This window comes from Thunnus albacares, chromosome 17 (assembly GCF_914725855.1).
Source record: "Thunnus albacares chromosome 17, fThuAlb1.1, whole genome shotgun sequence".
In the NCBI taxonomy this organism is placed as follows: Eukaryota; Metazoa; Chordata; class Actinopteri; order Scombriformes; family Scombridae; genus Thunnus; species Thunnus albacares.
The window spans coordinates 17,812,142-17,827,779 of record NC_058122.1 but is presented as its reverse complement, the minus strand read 5'-3'; the positions used below and the strand labels follow the sequence as shown (position 1 = coordinate 17,827,779).

Below are 15,638 nucleotides of genomic sequence, written 5' to 3'. Positions count from 1 at the left end.
TTTTTTTTTGTTTTTTTAAATTTATTGTGCTCTCAGTTGGTCAAACTTGGAGAGGCCTAACAAGAAAATGTGTCCTCCAGTCAACAAACATATGCACATATGTATGTAAACATATGTATGAAAACATACAAGACATATCCACATGTAAATAATAATAAAGTAAGACAATGTGTTTACAACTTTTCTACAGGAAATAATTGCTAATATCTATGCTGTATGCTTTATTTGCAAATAACATTCCCAATTGAATTATATAAATCTACATTGAATTTAATGCCCAAGTAGATATTCTCTGACACAGCTGGATAAAATGTCATATAACTCAATGTAATTCATCTCTCCATATTTTCTGCATTACCATCATTCATCATTGATATCTCAGTCAGTAAAGTTTACACAATCACAGGCAAAGACACAATTAAAATGTGGGTTTTATCATTCTAGATAATTTGTCTCTGACTCATATCTGTCTAACCTCACAAATGTTCTGCATCATTCACTCATTACTGTAGATAAGACAGTAGAAAACATCCAAAAATTGTATGGTCGTATGGATGCACGTACAGACTGACTCATTGCTGTAATATTACAGGAGTGATTTTCCATTAGCAGCACTTGCTTTTCAAAAACGCCTCAATGCTCTCAAACTGCAAATGAAAACTATCTGACCACCACAGATTAGGGTTGAAGCAGCCCACATTTTCTTTGCCCCTCTGAGTCTGAGAAGGGGAGATTAGGCAAGGATTAGAGCCCAGTGGACCAGCTGGCAGCCGAATTCATCCTTAAAATATCTCAGGAATGCTGATATCCTTTCTCATGTTGGGAAACATGAAACCTGGTGGAGGCGCTATTTCATGCCACAGCTATTATCCAGGTTGCTAAGGTAAGAGCAGGCGCAGGGAGGACAGTAAAACATTGTACTCCAGCAGGTTGTAGCAAGTGAGAGCAACCTGACATCATAGGCTATTTAGACTGAGAAGTGCAGTTTAAATCAAATAAGAGGCTTACGGGTTAAATAGGTATAATATGCCGCAAAAGTGATTAAAGTTTTTTTTCAGATATGAGACTATTTTGAGGAGTTTTTGTGGGAAAAGGAGAAATCGAGTCTGTTCTGCTTCACTAAACTGCATTTTTCTTCGACTGTGTACAAAGGAGGATCTGTCCGCTCTGCAGCAGGTAGATAACTGCTCTCAGGTAATGCAACACGAAACTGAATCATGTGACCTATGGCGATTTGAAGAGTAGGCGAACAGAAAAAAAAACTCCAAAAAAACTGCTTTACATAAAACACCAACTGGTGGTGCAGTCGATGATGTAATCTGAAACTTAAGGATTCATTCAAGTATTTCAGCGGCACTGCAAACGTTTTTAGTCATAAGATGTGTTACCTGTCGTTTTCATTGGACGTTTTCATTAGTGGCAGTTTCATTTCATGACAAGGTGAGGCGGAAGCAACATGGTTCACTCGTGAGGGATCAACCTGCTCGAGTTTTGCCTCGATCACCTGGAAACAGCTGGATCAATGGTACGTGTTTCTAATAGAGCTTTTGGGAAATTTACTTTACAACATGTTCCCTATATTATTGTCAGTAATAACAATATTATTGTTGTATGTGGGGTGGGGGGGGGGGGGGGGGGGGGGGGTAACTTTAGAATATGTATTTAGTTTTCAGTAGAACTATTAATAGCTTATTTTCTGTGGTCTGAGTAGGTTTAATGGTGATTCAACATCAGGCTGAATGTGTGACTGGTGCATGGTGGCGCCTGACTCAACCTCAAATTAAAGGAGTCTATAAGAGTGCCAAAGTGATAATATTCTGTCTTCAGATCTTCAAGGATGCAATAAATCAACAAAGTAAATGTTGGACCTAATGAAATGGACCCGAGCTGACACCCCAAAGTCCCAGTCTGCCCACGCTTGGCCCTGCTGGTCACAGGTATAGAGATGGCAGTCTGTCCGGATGTGTTGGCCATACATGGAGTTGTGGTCAGGAGTGTGTTACTGCTGGTACTAAGCAGTAATCCTGTGCGGGGTGAGTCAGTAACCATCCTTTCATTCCCAGCGCTGACCACACCTATACACAGATACACGCTTTGTTATCCTGCAGTGATAACAGATAAAGGAAACATGGGAGAGACGTTACAGAGAAAATCTGACACATGCATGGGCTTGTCGATATGTTGTAATAACATTTGGATAAATTGAGTAACACACTCTGCTGTGTGAGAAAGAGGTATATTTATTCTTAGTTATCAGTAATTACATATGCAAAATACTTCCATTTCATAATATATTAGGCTTTCTCCTTTAAGCACAGCCGCCCCCTCCTGCAACCCCTGCTTTTTGTTATCAAGTTGCACTTTTGTCCTTGCAAAGTTTTCTATTTGCCCTGGTAAATTATTGACTCAGAAAAATACAAGAAGAGGGTTTTAAGTTACTAAAATAAAACCTTCTCATGAAAGCTATTGTAAGTAGCTTTAAAAGGCATAACACAAACAAACAAATCAGCAACAGATTAGCTTTAGATGAGTTGTTTTTTTCCATATTTCAAACAAGCACTTTGTTTGACTCAGCTGACTGGACTGCTGCAGCACACTCTACATTCCTGAGCTTCTCCTCCTTATTCGCTCTCCTGATCAAGAAGTTACTATGTAGTTTCGTGATGTCACTGAGTGATCACATGGGTGGTCATGGATGAAATGGCTGGAAACAGAGTAGGACTGGCAGCATAGCTGGTATTCTTACCTAGAAAGTGTTGTGCTGTTTCTCTTTTTTCTAATCGTAGACAAAATAGTTATTATTTTGCATAACACTGCATAAAAAAGGAATTTATATTTGATGTGAATGAATCAGTTTTAAAGGTGGGTCATATCAGGTTTCATGTTATTCACTTAGCTGGTAAAAAAAACCCAACTTAAATCATTTAAACTTTTTTTTTTGTCCTATTGGCATTGATCTTTTCTAGCATCATTCACAAACACATTTGGGACTTTACATTAATAATGCACTACATCTGAAAGATCCCTCTGCTTGCCTGCATTCATCTGTGGAGGGAATTAATTCTGGACAATTAATAAAATTTCTTTTTCATTGACTCCATTACATTCACATGCACTTAAATTCAACCAGATTACGACAAAAGTTGACATTCAGCATTAACCTGGTTTCCCAAAAATCCCAAGTTTATATGTGCTCATTAATTAAAGCAACTAGTCGAAGAAATCTTTGTAGAAATCTTAGATTAGTAATTAACTAAGAAGTTATGTAGTTAATGGATAGCCCCATTAGGTTACCAGCAGTTAGGAGCCCTATACTCAGTTGTATGTTACATGCACAAGCTTATTAACAGTGAGATTGAGCCAGAAAAGAGTTTGCATTGTTACCTCAGTGGTCTTGATGCTTCTGCTTTTTTCACAGGGAATTATACCATTCGTGCAAGTGACACTCGTTCTAATAACACTCATGATGTAAGTAAAAAATGTTGCTTCTACAGTATTTTACTGTATGTAAATCCCACCAGAAAGTATCAAATGTCACTAAAAATTGATCACTGTTCTGCATTTTTCCATTTGCAGCCAAACACAGTTGCAGCTATCGTGGCCCCCGTGGTCACCCTTGGTGTCCTGGCCATAGTCTCAGCTGTTCTCGGCTGGATGTTCTGCGTGGTGAAAAAGAAGAGGCAGACTGAGGGGACATACAGACCCAGCGCTGAGGAACAGTCTGGTGCACGCAGCGTCGCCACGCCAGATGCGCTAAAGCTACCAAAGGAGGAAAGACTCATTTGAGATTTTGTGCTTGCATGGCGGCATTCCCATGTGACGATGCTCATTACCTTGAGCTGATCATTCAAAGAAAAATATCTCCAGGTTTAAGACACAACAGACTGACAAGTTTGAGGCATCGTAACATGATGCATTCACTTCTTTTCATTTCAACAAGCACTGAATCTAGCCTGCGTGGCACCATGAGGAAAAGCACCTGGATGAATGGATCTTCCAATGGATTTTAAGAACAATTAAACATTTCAAGGTGGTTTCGAACATTTCTTATGCACAAATGAAACAGGAGCTGCAGTATTTCATCACCACCAATCATTTTAGTTTTGACATGTTTTCCTTTGTCGTCTGCCTTAATACTGTATATCATACATGTGCTTGATTTGATTCTGTCTATGATGAAAAACTTTCACTGGCAAAATTTACACTGATCTTTTACCTCAAACTCATTTTCACTCCTCATTAGTTCATTGCATTAAACTGAGATAGATGTTTGCTTTAGTCTTATTATTAGTGTAATTCAACATCTTATCGCAGTGCAAAAGCTCTTGATTGTAGAAATATTGCTGCACGAATAAGTATATTGAGCAAAAGCAAGCAACTGTTTACACTTGAAGTATTCTTTTAGTAATCATTTTAATTTAAAGTGACACATATTTAAAACTTCTCAATTCAATAGATCAACCATGCAGTGCATATCACATGGTAACCACACAAACATGTTTTACAGTCACTGCATGTTTATTTACACTTTTATCAAGTAAATAAACAATTTGTAAAACAGTTGAGTAATTAAACTTCACAAAATATATATTTTTTTCTGTTCTAATGTCTTACTTTTCTTAAAACTATATGATGTCAATAAAGGTAGAAGTTAAACATATTCAATCCTCAAAATAAGATTTGGGTATGAGCAGACAAACATATCTTAACACATGAATATGGCCGCATAGGCAACAAGCCAAAACTAGAGCCAAAAAAATCCAGGCGGCGCTGAGAAAAGTGTAAACAAGCCCAAAAGTATGTATTTGCGCAATGAGTCTTAGGATGATGAAACAGCTTGACAGATAAGGAGTCTGGTAGTGCAGAGTGAGAAGTTCAGCCAAGTACCTGAGAAAGTCACTGAAACACTGAAGTCATTGTGTGGCTTAATGAAGAAAAAAAAATGTATATCTAAAATGTCATCAAAACTTGTAGAGAGAGTACAATCTTTAATATACAGGACTTACATTTATCAAGTATTTGGAAACTAGAAGAAAGGTGGCCAACTTAATTTAACTTATAGTGTACACACAAACACTTGCTGGTTCTCAAAGTGCTATCAGTCATTTATTTATTTGTTAATTAGAGAATAAGTCAAGGCAGGATTATAAAGTGTTTTTAGCTCCATCCACATACTAATGTTGGATTGCCTGATGCAGAGTTTTGGGGAAAACATTCATCCTATTCATTGAGACTTCCCACTGACAAGATTACATCCTAGTGTGTGTTTTAACAGGATTTCATTATGAAACATGATAAAACATTATAGGAATAGGTTTATTGCTACCATACTGTGTTTGACTAATTTATATTACAGCACAGTCTGTTTCCTGACTGTGTGTCTTTCAACTGGTATAAATTTTAACTAAGTGAATCATGAATTATGTTTTGCATTTATTGGACTACTGCTCAGCCTTGATACATGTGTCAAAATTCAAACTGCATTGTGCACTTTTGTTTGATATAGTAGGACTGCGTAGACCACCTTTCATCACTAGTCTTAAACTGACAACATTGGTGAGACCACTTTGATACTCAGTACAAGATTAGTACCTGTGTCGCTGACAATATTTGCTGTAAACTAGGCTTTATTTGCTTTAATTTTCAATACGTTAGCAAAATGCTTGTGACTCTTTTTGGAGGCTGTATTCAAATGTTGTGACCCTCTGCTTTTGAGGAACGTCCCTTTTCAGGATGTTGCTGGACAGACACTAAAGGGCTGTAAGGTCTGTAATAATATCAGATCAATCATCAACTGAATAAATGAAAACTCAGAGGCAGTAACAGTGGCCATTTAATCAGATTTTAATAATTCTCTGATGTCAAGGCTTCACAGTTAAAATCACTTGCGTTTAAATTTGGCAAGGCAATGATCGGGAAGATGTAAGGATGTCAATAATCCAGTGCATTCACAACATACAAAAACATTAGAACCAGAAACTTTACTAGCATCAGTTAACACAATGTCTAACACCAGAGCAACAGTGATCTAGATGGTGACAGTTTTTCAGTGTGGCAGACCATTCAATTCATAATGGGAGGGGGATGGGAGAGGGGATGGAGTTGGGGGGGATGGGTGAGGTGAAATGAGGTTGGGTGGAGGTTTTAGGCGACTTCCTCCTCTCCCTCCTCCTCAAACTCGCCCTCCTCAGCGGTGGCGTCCTGGTATTGCTGGTACTCTGACACCAGGTCGTTCATGTTGCTCTCCGCCTCGGTGAACTCCATCTCATCCATGCCCTCACCGGTGTACCAGTGGAGGAAAGCCTTGCGACGGAACATGGCGGTGAACTGCTCGGAGATACGCTTGAACAGCTCCTGGATGGCTGTGCTATTGCCGATGAAAGTGGCAGCCATTTTGAGGCCACGTGGTGGGATGTCACAGACGGCGGTCTTCACATTGTTAGGGATCCATTCGACAAAGTAGCTGCTGTTCTTATTCTGCACATTCAACATCTGCTCGTCCACCTCCTTCATGGACATGCGTCCCCTGAACACAGCAGCCACTGTGAGGTAGCGGCCGTGACGTGGGTCGCAGGCAGCCATCATGTTTTTGGCATCAAACATCTGCTGGGTGAGCTCGGGCACAGACAGAGCACGATACTGCTGGCTGCCCCTGCTGGTGAGGGGGGCAAAACCTGGCATGAAGAAGTGCAGACGTGGGAAGGGCACCATGTTGACAGCAAGTTTACGGAGATCAGCGTTGAGCTGGCCGGGGAAACGCAGACAGGTAGTCACCCCGCTCATGGTGGCGGACACCAAATGGTTGAGATCTCCGTAGGTGGGGGTGGTGAGTTTGAGTGTGCGGAAGCAGATATCATAGAGAGCTTCATTGTCAATGCAGTAGGTCTCATCTGTGTTCTCTACCAGCTGGTGGACAGAGAGGGTGGCGTTGTAGGGCTCCACAACTGTGTCAGACACCTTAGGAGAAGGCACCACGCTGAAGGTGTTCATGATGCGATCAGGGTACTCCTCGCGGATTTTGCTGATGAGCAGGGTGCCCATGCCAGAGCCAGTACCACCACCCAGGGAGTGAGTAAGCTGAAAGCCCTGCAGGCAATCGCAGCTCTCAGCCTCTTTCCTCACTACGTCCAGGACGGAGTCCACAAGCTCGGCTCCCTCAGTGTAGTGGCCCTTTGCCCAGTTGTTTCCAGCTCCACTCTGGCCTGTAGTCAAGAGTATCACAATTAATTGAGCAGATGTAGAAAACAAGCTAAAACCACAACTAAAATCACTCAATGTGCATCTTTACTTAATTCACATAACATTAGATTACCAAAAACAAAGTTGTCGGGTCTGAAGATCTGCCCGAAGGGACCGGACCTGACTGAATCCATTGTGCCTGGCTCCAGGTCCACCAGGATGGCTCGGGGTACATACTTTCCACCTGAAATCAGGCAAAACAGATCAACAATGTTATTACATGTGAATTTTAGGAGCTTGTTAAATCATAATGAATTCAATGTAAAAACCTGGAAGAGCATGCAAATAATTTTGCATAGTAGTAGAGCTGGGTAGGTGGTTAAATTTGCTCTGTCATGTGTTGAAGCTTAATCTGTAGGCTACCTGTGGCCTCATTGTAGTAGACGCTGATCCTGTCTAGCTGCAGATCGCTGTCTCCGTGGTAGGTACCAGTGGGATCAATGCCATGCTCATCACTGATCACCTCCCAGAACTGAGGAAAAAAGGGGGGAGGGTGGTAGGACAGGAGGGAGAGACAGATGAGTAATTCAGCTAAGTAATAAAAATAGCATGTAACCACTTTATAGGAAGCCTTTTAAACATACAAAGCTGCAAGGCTATTTAATTCTCTAATTGAAAGCAGGTCATAAGTGCAATCTATTAGTCTGAAATGCAGACTGTCTCAGGAGTAATCAAGCAGATGGCAATAATCTGATAAGTAACAGTGTCTTACAAAAACACACTGTACTATTAAGGGTCAACGAGCCTAAAAATACGAAAGATATCATTATTTCCTGTGTTCAAACAAAAAGTAACATTTTTAATAGGTGGGGAATAAGACATTTTCACAACTGCGTTGAAAATAATCTGAGGTAAAAATAGGTCATACAAGTGGAGGGGGAGGGGAGGCTGCTCCTACAATGACAAGGTTACTACATTATTACTGCTTTTCATATAATTGGCTGCAATACTCGACAAAAAAGGCAGAAAAATCAAAGTCCAATTTGGCACGCAGTTATTAGAATAGAAGAGAATTTACTGTATGTTGCATAAATCGTTTTGTCTGTTGCACAAATCAACGCAAACCGACGCAGCAGCACTAATCTTGAGCCTAATATCAGCCCTGCAGAGAATATTAATGAGCACATAGGCTGTGATTGAAATTTGATTAATTGCGCAGAGCTTTAATGAAGAAAAGGCACCGCGTTGTGGTGCTTCTAGAGAATTCGTGGAGGGTGGATTAGAGAGCTCCTCAGCGCCACCGAGACGTGTATGGATGAAAACCTGCACAAACCTCACACGTACGCAAAAACGAACGGAGATAAAAATCTGAAGAATACCTTTGCTCCGATCTGGTTTCCGCACTGACCGGCTTGCAAATGCACAATTTCGCGCATATTGGACAGATGGATGCGAGGATGACCGAGTAAGAAGATGCGTATCTGAGAGGAAGAGATTCACTGGATGATGGTTCCTGCGGTCGAGTGTCCGGGATTTGTTGCGCCGCCTCTGAGAGCTTTTACTGGGCTGGATCGGTGGTGCAAGTTGACGTCATCGCCATGGTAACCAAAGACCGGAGGAGAGAGGGAGGAACCAAGACCCGTGGAAATGGCGGATAGGATGCGAAGAGCTGCATCAGTCATCAATAAGATCCTCATCCTAATGGACCGGGTGACCCCACACCACACCCTCCACACACACACACACACACACACACACACACACACACACAGAAGGAGACACACTTTTTAGCATCAAGGTCAGTATTGTGTGTAACAATGTAGTCCACCGGAATGCATCATGAGTTTATTATTATTATGACAAGGACAAGAGCAGTAACATAAAAATGTATCAACTATTGACTATTTGATGTTTTTAAGAAGTATCAGCTTGACACTTGGTGCCTCGAGGCCTGCATGTTGTAAAATAGGACAAAAAGTACGATGAAAATGTCAAGTAGGGCTGTGTGCTGCCATGTAGGGTGTGTCTCCAGCATTTCATTCACTGTATGATTCAACTGGCTGGTTCATTTCCTCCGATCAAAGGTATGCTTTAGCCCACTTAATCTGTTACTAGCCACCTTTAATTACAGTAGCTTAATTATTAAAATGGGAGAAAGAGCAAAATACTGACATATAACAAACCAAACAATACAAAACTATTGGAGGAACTGGACAGGCAGACACTATACTGCACACTGTCAAGTTTGTTTTTTTTTTCGATTCAGAATCACACACCTAAAATATAAAGTATGTCACCTAAAAACCCTGCATGCACACACATAAATGCAAAGCTTCCTCTCTTTAAACTAAAGTATAGGCTTTCAGAATGCTCACTGTTTTGGCACCTGATTCTCCTACTTTACTGCCTTGAAATGCAGTCTTCTTTCAGAGAAGAAAAAGGTTTCCTCTGGTTTCCAAATATTGACCTACGGCACAAATGTTGTGTGTTGTTGTGTAAATAATCAAGACAAACACAAATTATGTAACGCACATTAGACATAGTAGAGATAGTAGATAAATAAACATAGATAATGCATCAATAAATGTCTACTATGACAAATTATATAAATAACCTGTCTTATCTACAGTATGTTAACAGTTTTAAGTCTCAATCACTCACCTATTAAGTTTTAATAAGTGACTTGTTGGTTAGTGTTGTAAAATTCTGTCGGGGTAAACATTTTTCTGACTTCTCTGAGCTGGTTCAGCCAGTTTGGGTCAAACCTCACCTGCTAAAAGATGTAAAACATACTGCGAACAAACAACAAGAGGGTTGGGCAACAATTCTACTAAATTTTCTGATTAATGAAATTACTAGCAGTAAAACATATTTTCACGGGCGACAACTGTTTTAAAAGGTCAGTTGCAAAGTGACTTACGCAATGAATTGATATATTTAGAAAGTTTGCTAATGCGCAGCCTTGAGGAGTCAACATGGATGTTAACACTGAAGCATTCACATTCATATCCTGAATGATTACATTCCAAACAAGGCAAGTTACCAACCAGGTTTAAGCTCTTAAACATCTGGCCAATAGGGCGTTACTTCCTTTTTCCCAGCACTGCTACAGTGTTTTTTTCACGGTTCATGATTCAAGTTACTCCCACAGAAGTCATGCACAGGAAAGCAAAGAGCATTTGTTACTTCATGTCAAGAACAATAGATAGGCAGTTGGTGCGTTCGAAGCCGTTCAAGAGACAGATTTAACGAGGTGTACTGAATCATGTTGTTATTGCTGACAGGGGAATCGTTTAGTTCTTAAACCCGTGGACTTAGGCTGTTTTGAACTGTGGAGTTACTTTATTGGAGTGGTCATGTCACTCCCAGAGGAGGATCTTACATGCCCAGTATGCTGTGACATCTTTACAGACCCTGTTCTGCTGTCATGTAGTCATAGCTTTTGTAGGAGCTGTCTGAAGCGCTGCTGGGACACAGGCTTGCGTGAGTGTCCAGTATGCAGGAAAAGAACCGCCAAGTCCAGTCCTCCCTCCAATTTGGCACTGAAAAATGTCTGTGAAACTCTTCTGCAGACCAGGAGGCAGAGTTCAGTGGAAGAGAAGAACAACTGTAATCTCCACGGGGAGAAGTTGAAACTTTTCTGTCTCGTAGACAAACAGCCCATCTGTGTGGTATGTCAGTCCTCCAAACTGCACAAAACCCACGACTGCTCACCTTTAGAAGAGGCAGTGCTGGACTGCAAGGTAAGGGAAATAAACATAACAATGTACTTCCCAATTGCACCGTAACATTAACTTGATTAACTGACTCCTGTTATTTCAACCTAATCACTTAAAGGTAGAATGCTGTTCCACGAGTTTGTCCTGAATGTAGTTTACACTGTTAACTAGGGCCGAACAATACAGACAAAATCAAACATCATGATATTTTTTTTACCAAATACCTCGATATCGATATTGTGACAATATTGTAGGGATGACTATTGGTGCTTTCACAGAATATTTACACAATGAGATTTTTGATCAATCATCATCAGTAATGTGGATATAATGACTAAATGGGTGAAGGTATATATTTAAACAACTAGAACAGTCTGGTAAGTTCATAAAATGACATCACTTTACTGTAATGCAGCCTTTAAAACCAGGAAAAGACAACACTTCTGCCATGTCATGATATTTCAATATCCATTATCTAAGACGATGTAGTCTCATAACACAATATCGATATAATATCGATATATTGCCCAGTCCTAATGTTATCTTTCAGTGATGAATCCAGGCCTAAAATATTCCAAATACTCAAACTACTGAAACATCATTCCATTAAGATATCAGATTTCTGCTGTTTATTGCTGATGTCCTTTATTTCCAGGATGAACTTGCTTTATCCCTCAAGACCTTGCAAGATAAACTGAACTGCCTCAAAAGAATTCACAGGAGCTCTACAGATATGTTCAATCACATTAAGGTAAAGATAACCCGGTATGAGATGACAGATCTTACATATTAGATTATGAATAAAAAAAAAAGCTCAAATAAACCAATATTTGCAATAATCTCCTTCAGAGTCAGACGCTGGAAACACAGAGACTGATTAAGAGCCAGTTTGAGCAGCTCCATCAAGTCCTCTACCATGAAGAATCAGCCAGATTGGCAGCTGTGAAGAAAGAAGAAGAAGAGAAGATCGCAGGAATGAAGGATAAGTTTAAAGAACTTTCAGCAGAGGTGCTGTCCCTCACAGAGACCATTGCAGTCATACAGGAGGAGCTGAAAGAAGATGACATGGTCTTGTTGAAGGTCTGTACAGTCCAGTTTTATCATTTTTTAAATAAACATTTCCAAAAAATATCCACATTTGACTGAGTTTTTTTTATATTTTCTAGAATTTTAAAGCTACTCAGGACAGGTATGTTAAAATGATGGATTTGCACACTTTTTTGTATTGACTGTGACATATTCTGAGTGGAGGGTATCTGTTGTGTTCACAGAAGCCAAAGCACATCGCTGAATTCAGACATCATGTCCGGGTTACTGATTGATGTGACTAAGCATCTCAGCAACCTCAAGCATAGAATCTGGGAGAAAATGCTGGATCACATTGATTATAGTGAGTCGACATAGGCTTATTTGTAATTTTCCTCATGTTCATACGCTGGAAGAGTAAACGAAACTGTGTGTGACATATAAATCTTTCTCTTTGGCTAATTTCCTGTATTTTAGGTCCTGTGACTTTGGACCCAAACACAGCACACCCCTGCCTCATCCTGTCAGACGATCTGACTTCCCTCCACTACTCAAAGGAGCCGAGTTGTTGCCCGGACAACCCAGAGCGCTTCCACATGAGTGCTGAAGTGGTAGGCATGACAACACTAGGCTCAGGAAGTCACCACTGGGTCGTGGAAACAGGAAGCAATCAGGACTGGCTCCTGGGCGTGGCCTCTTCCTCTGTACCTAGGAATTGTGAGATCTCTGCTCGGCCTGAGAACGGCTTCTGGACTTTGTGTTTCCGGGACGGAGAGTTCAGGGCAATGACCTCTCCACCCACCCCACTGACTGTTTCAAGAACCCCCCAACAAGTCAAAGTGCAACTGGATTACAACAAAGGGACTGTGTCTTTTGTTGACTCTGCTGATGACACACTCATTTATGCATTCACAGACACGTTCAGAGAAACGTTACTACCTTACTTTTATACACAGAGCAGTCATCCATTGAGAATACTGCCAGAGAAGGTACTTGTCACAATGTTGCGTCAATAAGTGTTTGAGTGATTTATTAATTATGTAAAAAAAGTTAATCTCAATCCTGTTTTGATGGATGAAAGTACTCTTCATCCAAGTCATTTTGCTGCTTCAAAAACATCTTGTATGTTTTTGTCACCTCTTTTTTATTGCTGAATTTGGCATCTTCTTACTGTTAAAACAAGCTGTATCTAAATATATATGAAAATAAGTAGCTAAATATGCATTGCTCTCTGAGAGAAGAGGACATTTGCATTTGATTTAAATGTTTAAATAACTATGAAGAAGTTTTTGGTTATTTCATTTTAGGTTTAGGTTATTCTAGAGCTGATGTTCGGTCTGCTGCAAGACCTTTCTTTGTGTTCTATTGCACTGCCTGCATTTGACTTACACCTGTATAAATTATACTGCTGTGAAGGTGTTTGATTTTACTGTTGATGACATCCATATTATGTTGGACTGGGATGGAGGCCTACCCAGCACCATGCACCTTAAGAAATACACATATAGAAAAGAGAGGTTTCTTTTTTTGTTAGAAAACGTTGCTTATTGTGTAAATTTGGACAGTGAAGGCGACTTTACTTTGTAATTAAATGACAGTTTCATAAAGTAATGTTTAATTTGTCAAATGAAGAAAATTCAGTGGATCAAAAGGTTGCCTATTGTGGAGGGGTTACATGGTACTTTTTATTTCTCTCTTTTGTACACATGATGGCGCCAAAGTCAAACAAATATTTTAAAGGACGTCATTTCTTTGAACACATGTATCTCATGGGGGTAGGAGAAAATCATTGTCTAGAATATAATCAATTCATTATCAGTTAATCAAAACAGGAAATTAATTCTTGATTTTTTTCCACTTGTGTACTTGTTGTGAAGACTAATCCATGAATGTAAGATAGAAACATTTTCATCTAAACACGTTTATGTTATTTTCAAGATTGCTCTCCCTTACTCTGCATAAACATCTATTCCATAAAAACATACATTTGGAAGATAAATAAATAAAGGGAAATAAATAAAAATACCACAGTTGGATTTAGTGTCCAGTTCTTACTCTCACAGCTCTTCTCTGGAGACAAGTGGACTCAACATCCATGAGGTTCAATATGTTTATTATATCTTCTGAACCCTACGCAGGTGGGGTTTTGTTGTTCTCTGCAGTGACACAGGTGCAACACTTCTTGACACAGGTGTCAGAGAAGAAAAGCACCTTCTCCAGGCGAGACAGGTAGACAAGTGGCTGGATGGTGCTGCTGATGTTGATGAATGCGAAGCCAACGGGCTGCACGTAGCAGCGAAACACATCTGGGGAGTAGTAGTCCTCAAAGGGGAACATTGCTACAGGTGGCAGGTAGTTAAACACGATAATACAAAGGATGGAGAGCACTATCTTGAAGGCCTTCTTCTTCATGGGGTGCATCTCGTCTTTCCCTGCACCACGGGACTTCTTCAGGGTCCACAGGATGCTTATGTTACACACAACCATCCAGGCAAATGTTGCCAGGATCTCACCTGTGAACACCTTCTCAAAGTTGGGCAGGCCTCCCACACATTTAGCACTGGAGTAGGCAAAGGTGAGGCAGAGAACCAGCACTGTGAGACTTAACCTGTACTTGATGTGTTTAAATTGCCCGAATGAAATAGGAAAGAGCACAGCCATGAAGCGATCCAGGCAGATACAGGAGAAAAACAGCGGACCACTGGTGTCTTTCACACCGTAGGAGAACTTAGCGGCGGACCACACCTCCTTGCTCTGCCAGTAGTAAAGGTTAAGGAAGATGATGGGGGTCATGACACTGAAGTAGATATCCATGAAGGCCAGGAAGCCCAAATATATGTCTGAAGTGGAGGGTTCTTTGCGATTATGGATGAGGATCGCAATGACAAGTACATTGGCAGGGATTCCCACGATTACATTGATGGACTGCAGGGTCAGGTCAAAGAGAATGCCCTCTACTTGATGATCGCACCCATCAAACACACTGAAGGGTTTTATTGTGGCATTGATGTCAGCGGTGGTATTGAGAGGGAGTTGAGTTGGGTGAAAGGTTGAGTTGAGTGGTGAGGATACATTTTTCTCCATCTTTCTAGTTCTGCAAAAACCAGGACTCTGATGGGAGAAGAGTAAGAATATATAGTGATGATCAGGGTTTAGCATCTTCAGTCAGCACTCACTCAATCAATAGCAAATGATACAGTCTCCTATTAAAGTCATGTGTTTCTCAAGAGGCTTAATACTTAATCTTGTTTTCTAGCTCAGAACTGATAATACAGTCAAATATACTGTTGCTCATTAGAATCCTTGTTTCTAATCTGCTGAGAAGTTTAGTCTCAGTAGATTTAAACTAGCTGCGGAGTTAAGCAAGACAGTTTCCAGAGAGCAAAAACACGTTACAAACACTGTCAGGGCTTCTCCTCAGGCTGTTATCTTGTTATTGTCTTGTTATAAAAAGTGCTCCTCGAGGGAACCATGGCTCTGTATGAAGGGACATCTAACATACTTAAGGGAGTCATGATAAAAGCACAACCCTTTCACAGCAGAATAAAAGGGCAGCTATTCCCAAATTAAAATGGCAAAGTATTCTGCACGTAGACCATTGTTTAAGACTATTGTTGGGAAGGGCAGTGGAAATTTGGTCATTTCCTGCAGCTCTTAAAAGCCTGTTTCTGACATTTAGCAATTCCTAAAGCTAATTTCTAACCAGAAAAGGAG

At 40.4% G+C, this 15,638-nt stretch overlaps 4 protein-coding genes across 10 annotated transcripts; 2 read left to right on the top strand and 2 right to left on the bottom strand.

Annotated features, from left to right (window-relative positions):
* Nucleotides 1-864: 864 nt before the first annotated feature.
* Nucleotides 865-4,588, top strand: crb3a (crumbs homolog 3a). 6 transcript variants are annotated; one of them, XM_044330898.1, is made up of 5 exons: nt 865-1,176; nt 1,441-1,525; nt 1,828-2,033; nt 3,419-3,472; nt 3,581-4,588. In XM_044330898.1, exons 3-5 carry the CDS (start codon nt 1,946-1,948, stop codon nt 3,784-3,786), a joined length of 348 nt encoding a protein of 115 aa, XP_044186833.1. In that variant the 5' UTR covers nt 865-1,176; nt 1,441-1,525; nt 1,828-1,945; the 3' UTR covers nt 3,787-4,588. The 6 variants fall into 6 exon arrangements, with proteins under 6 accessions (XP_044186833.1, XP_044186832.1, XP_044186830.1 ...); XM_044330897.1 differs by having other exon boundaries at nt 1,418-1,525; XM_044330895.1 differs by having other exon boundaries at nt 865-1,194.
* Nucleotides 4,589-5,826: 1,238 nt separating this feature from the next.
* tubb4bl (tubulin, beta 4B class IVb-like) lies at nt 5,827-8,724 on the bottom strand. Its single transcript, XM_044330892.1, has 4 exons — nt 8,559-8,724; nt 7,603-7,711; nt 7,313-7,423; nt 5,827-7,202 (listed from the first exon to the last, which is right to left on the bottom strand). The coding sequence occupies exons 1-4, from the start codon at nt 8,613-8,615 to the stop codon at nt 6,145-6,147; spliced, it is 1,335 nt and encodes a 444-aa protein (XP_044186827.1). The 5' UTR covers nt 8,616-8,724; the 3' UTR covers nt 5,827-6,144.
* Nucleotides 8,725-8,813: 89 nt separating this feature from the next.
* LOC122966636 (zinc-binding protein A33) lies at nt 8,814-13,954 on the top strand. Of its 2 annotated transcripts, XM_044330891.1 has the most exons (7): nt 8,814-8,889; nt 10,752-10,922; nt 11,554-11,649; nt 11,748-11,978; nt 12,065-12,087; nt 12,170-12,288; nt 12,402-13,954. In XM_044330891.1, exons 1-7 carry the CDS (start codon nt 8,827-8,829, stop codon nt 12,938-12,940), a joined length of 1,242 nt encoding a protein of 413 aa, XP_044186826.1. In that variant the 5' UTR covers nt 8,814-8,826; the 3' UTR covers nt 12,941-13,954. The 2 variants fall into 2 exon arrangements, with proteins under 2 accessions (XP_044186826.1, XP_044186825.1); XM_044330890.1 differs by lacking the exon at nt 8,814-8,889 and having other exon boundaries at nt 8,902-10,922.
* Nucleotides 13,955-14,054: 100 nt separating this feature from the next.
* On the bottom strand, nt 14,055-15,008 carry LOC122966966 (psychosine receptor-like). Its single transcript, XM_044331311.1, has one exon. The coding sequence runs from the start codon at nt 15,006-15,008 to the stop codon at nt 14,055-14,057; it is 954 nt and encodes a 317-aa protein (XP_044187246.1).
* Nucleotides 15,009-15,638: the final 630 nt, after the last annotated feature.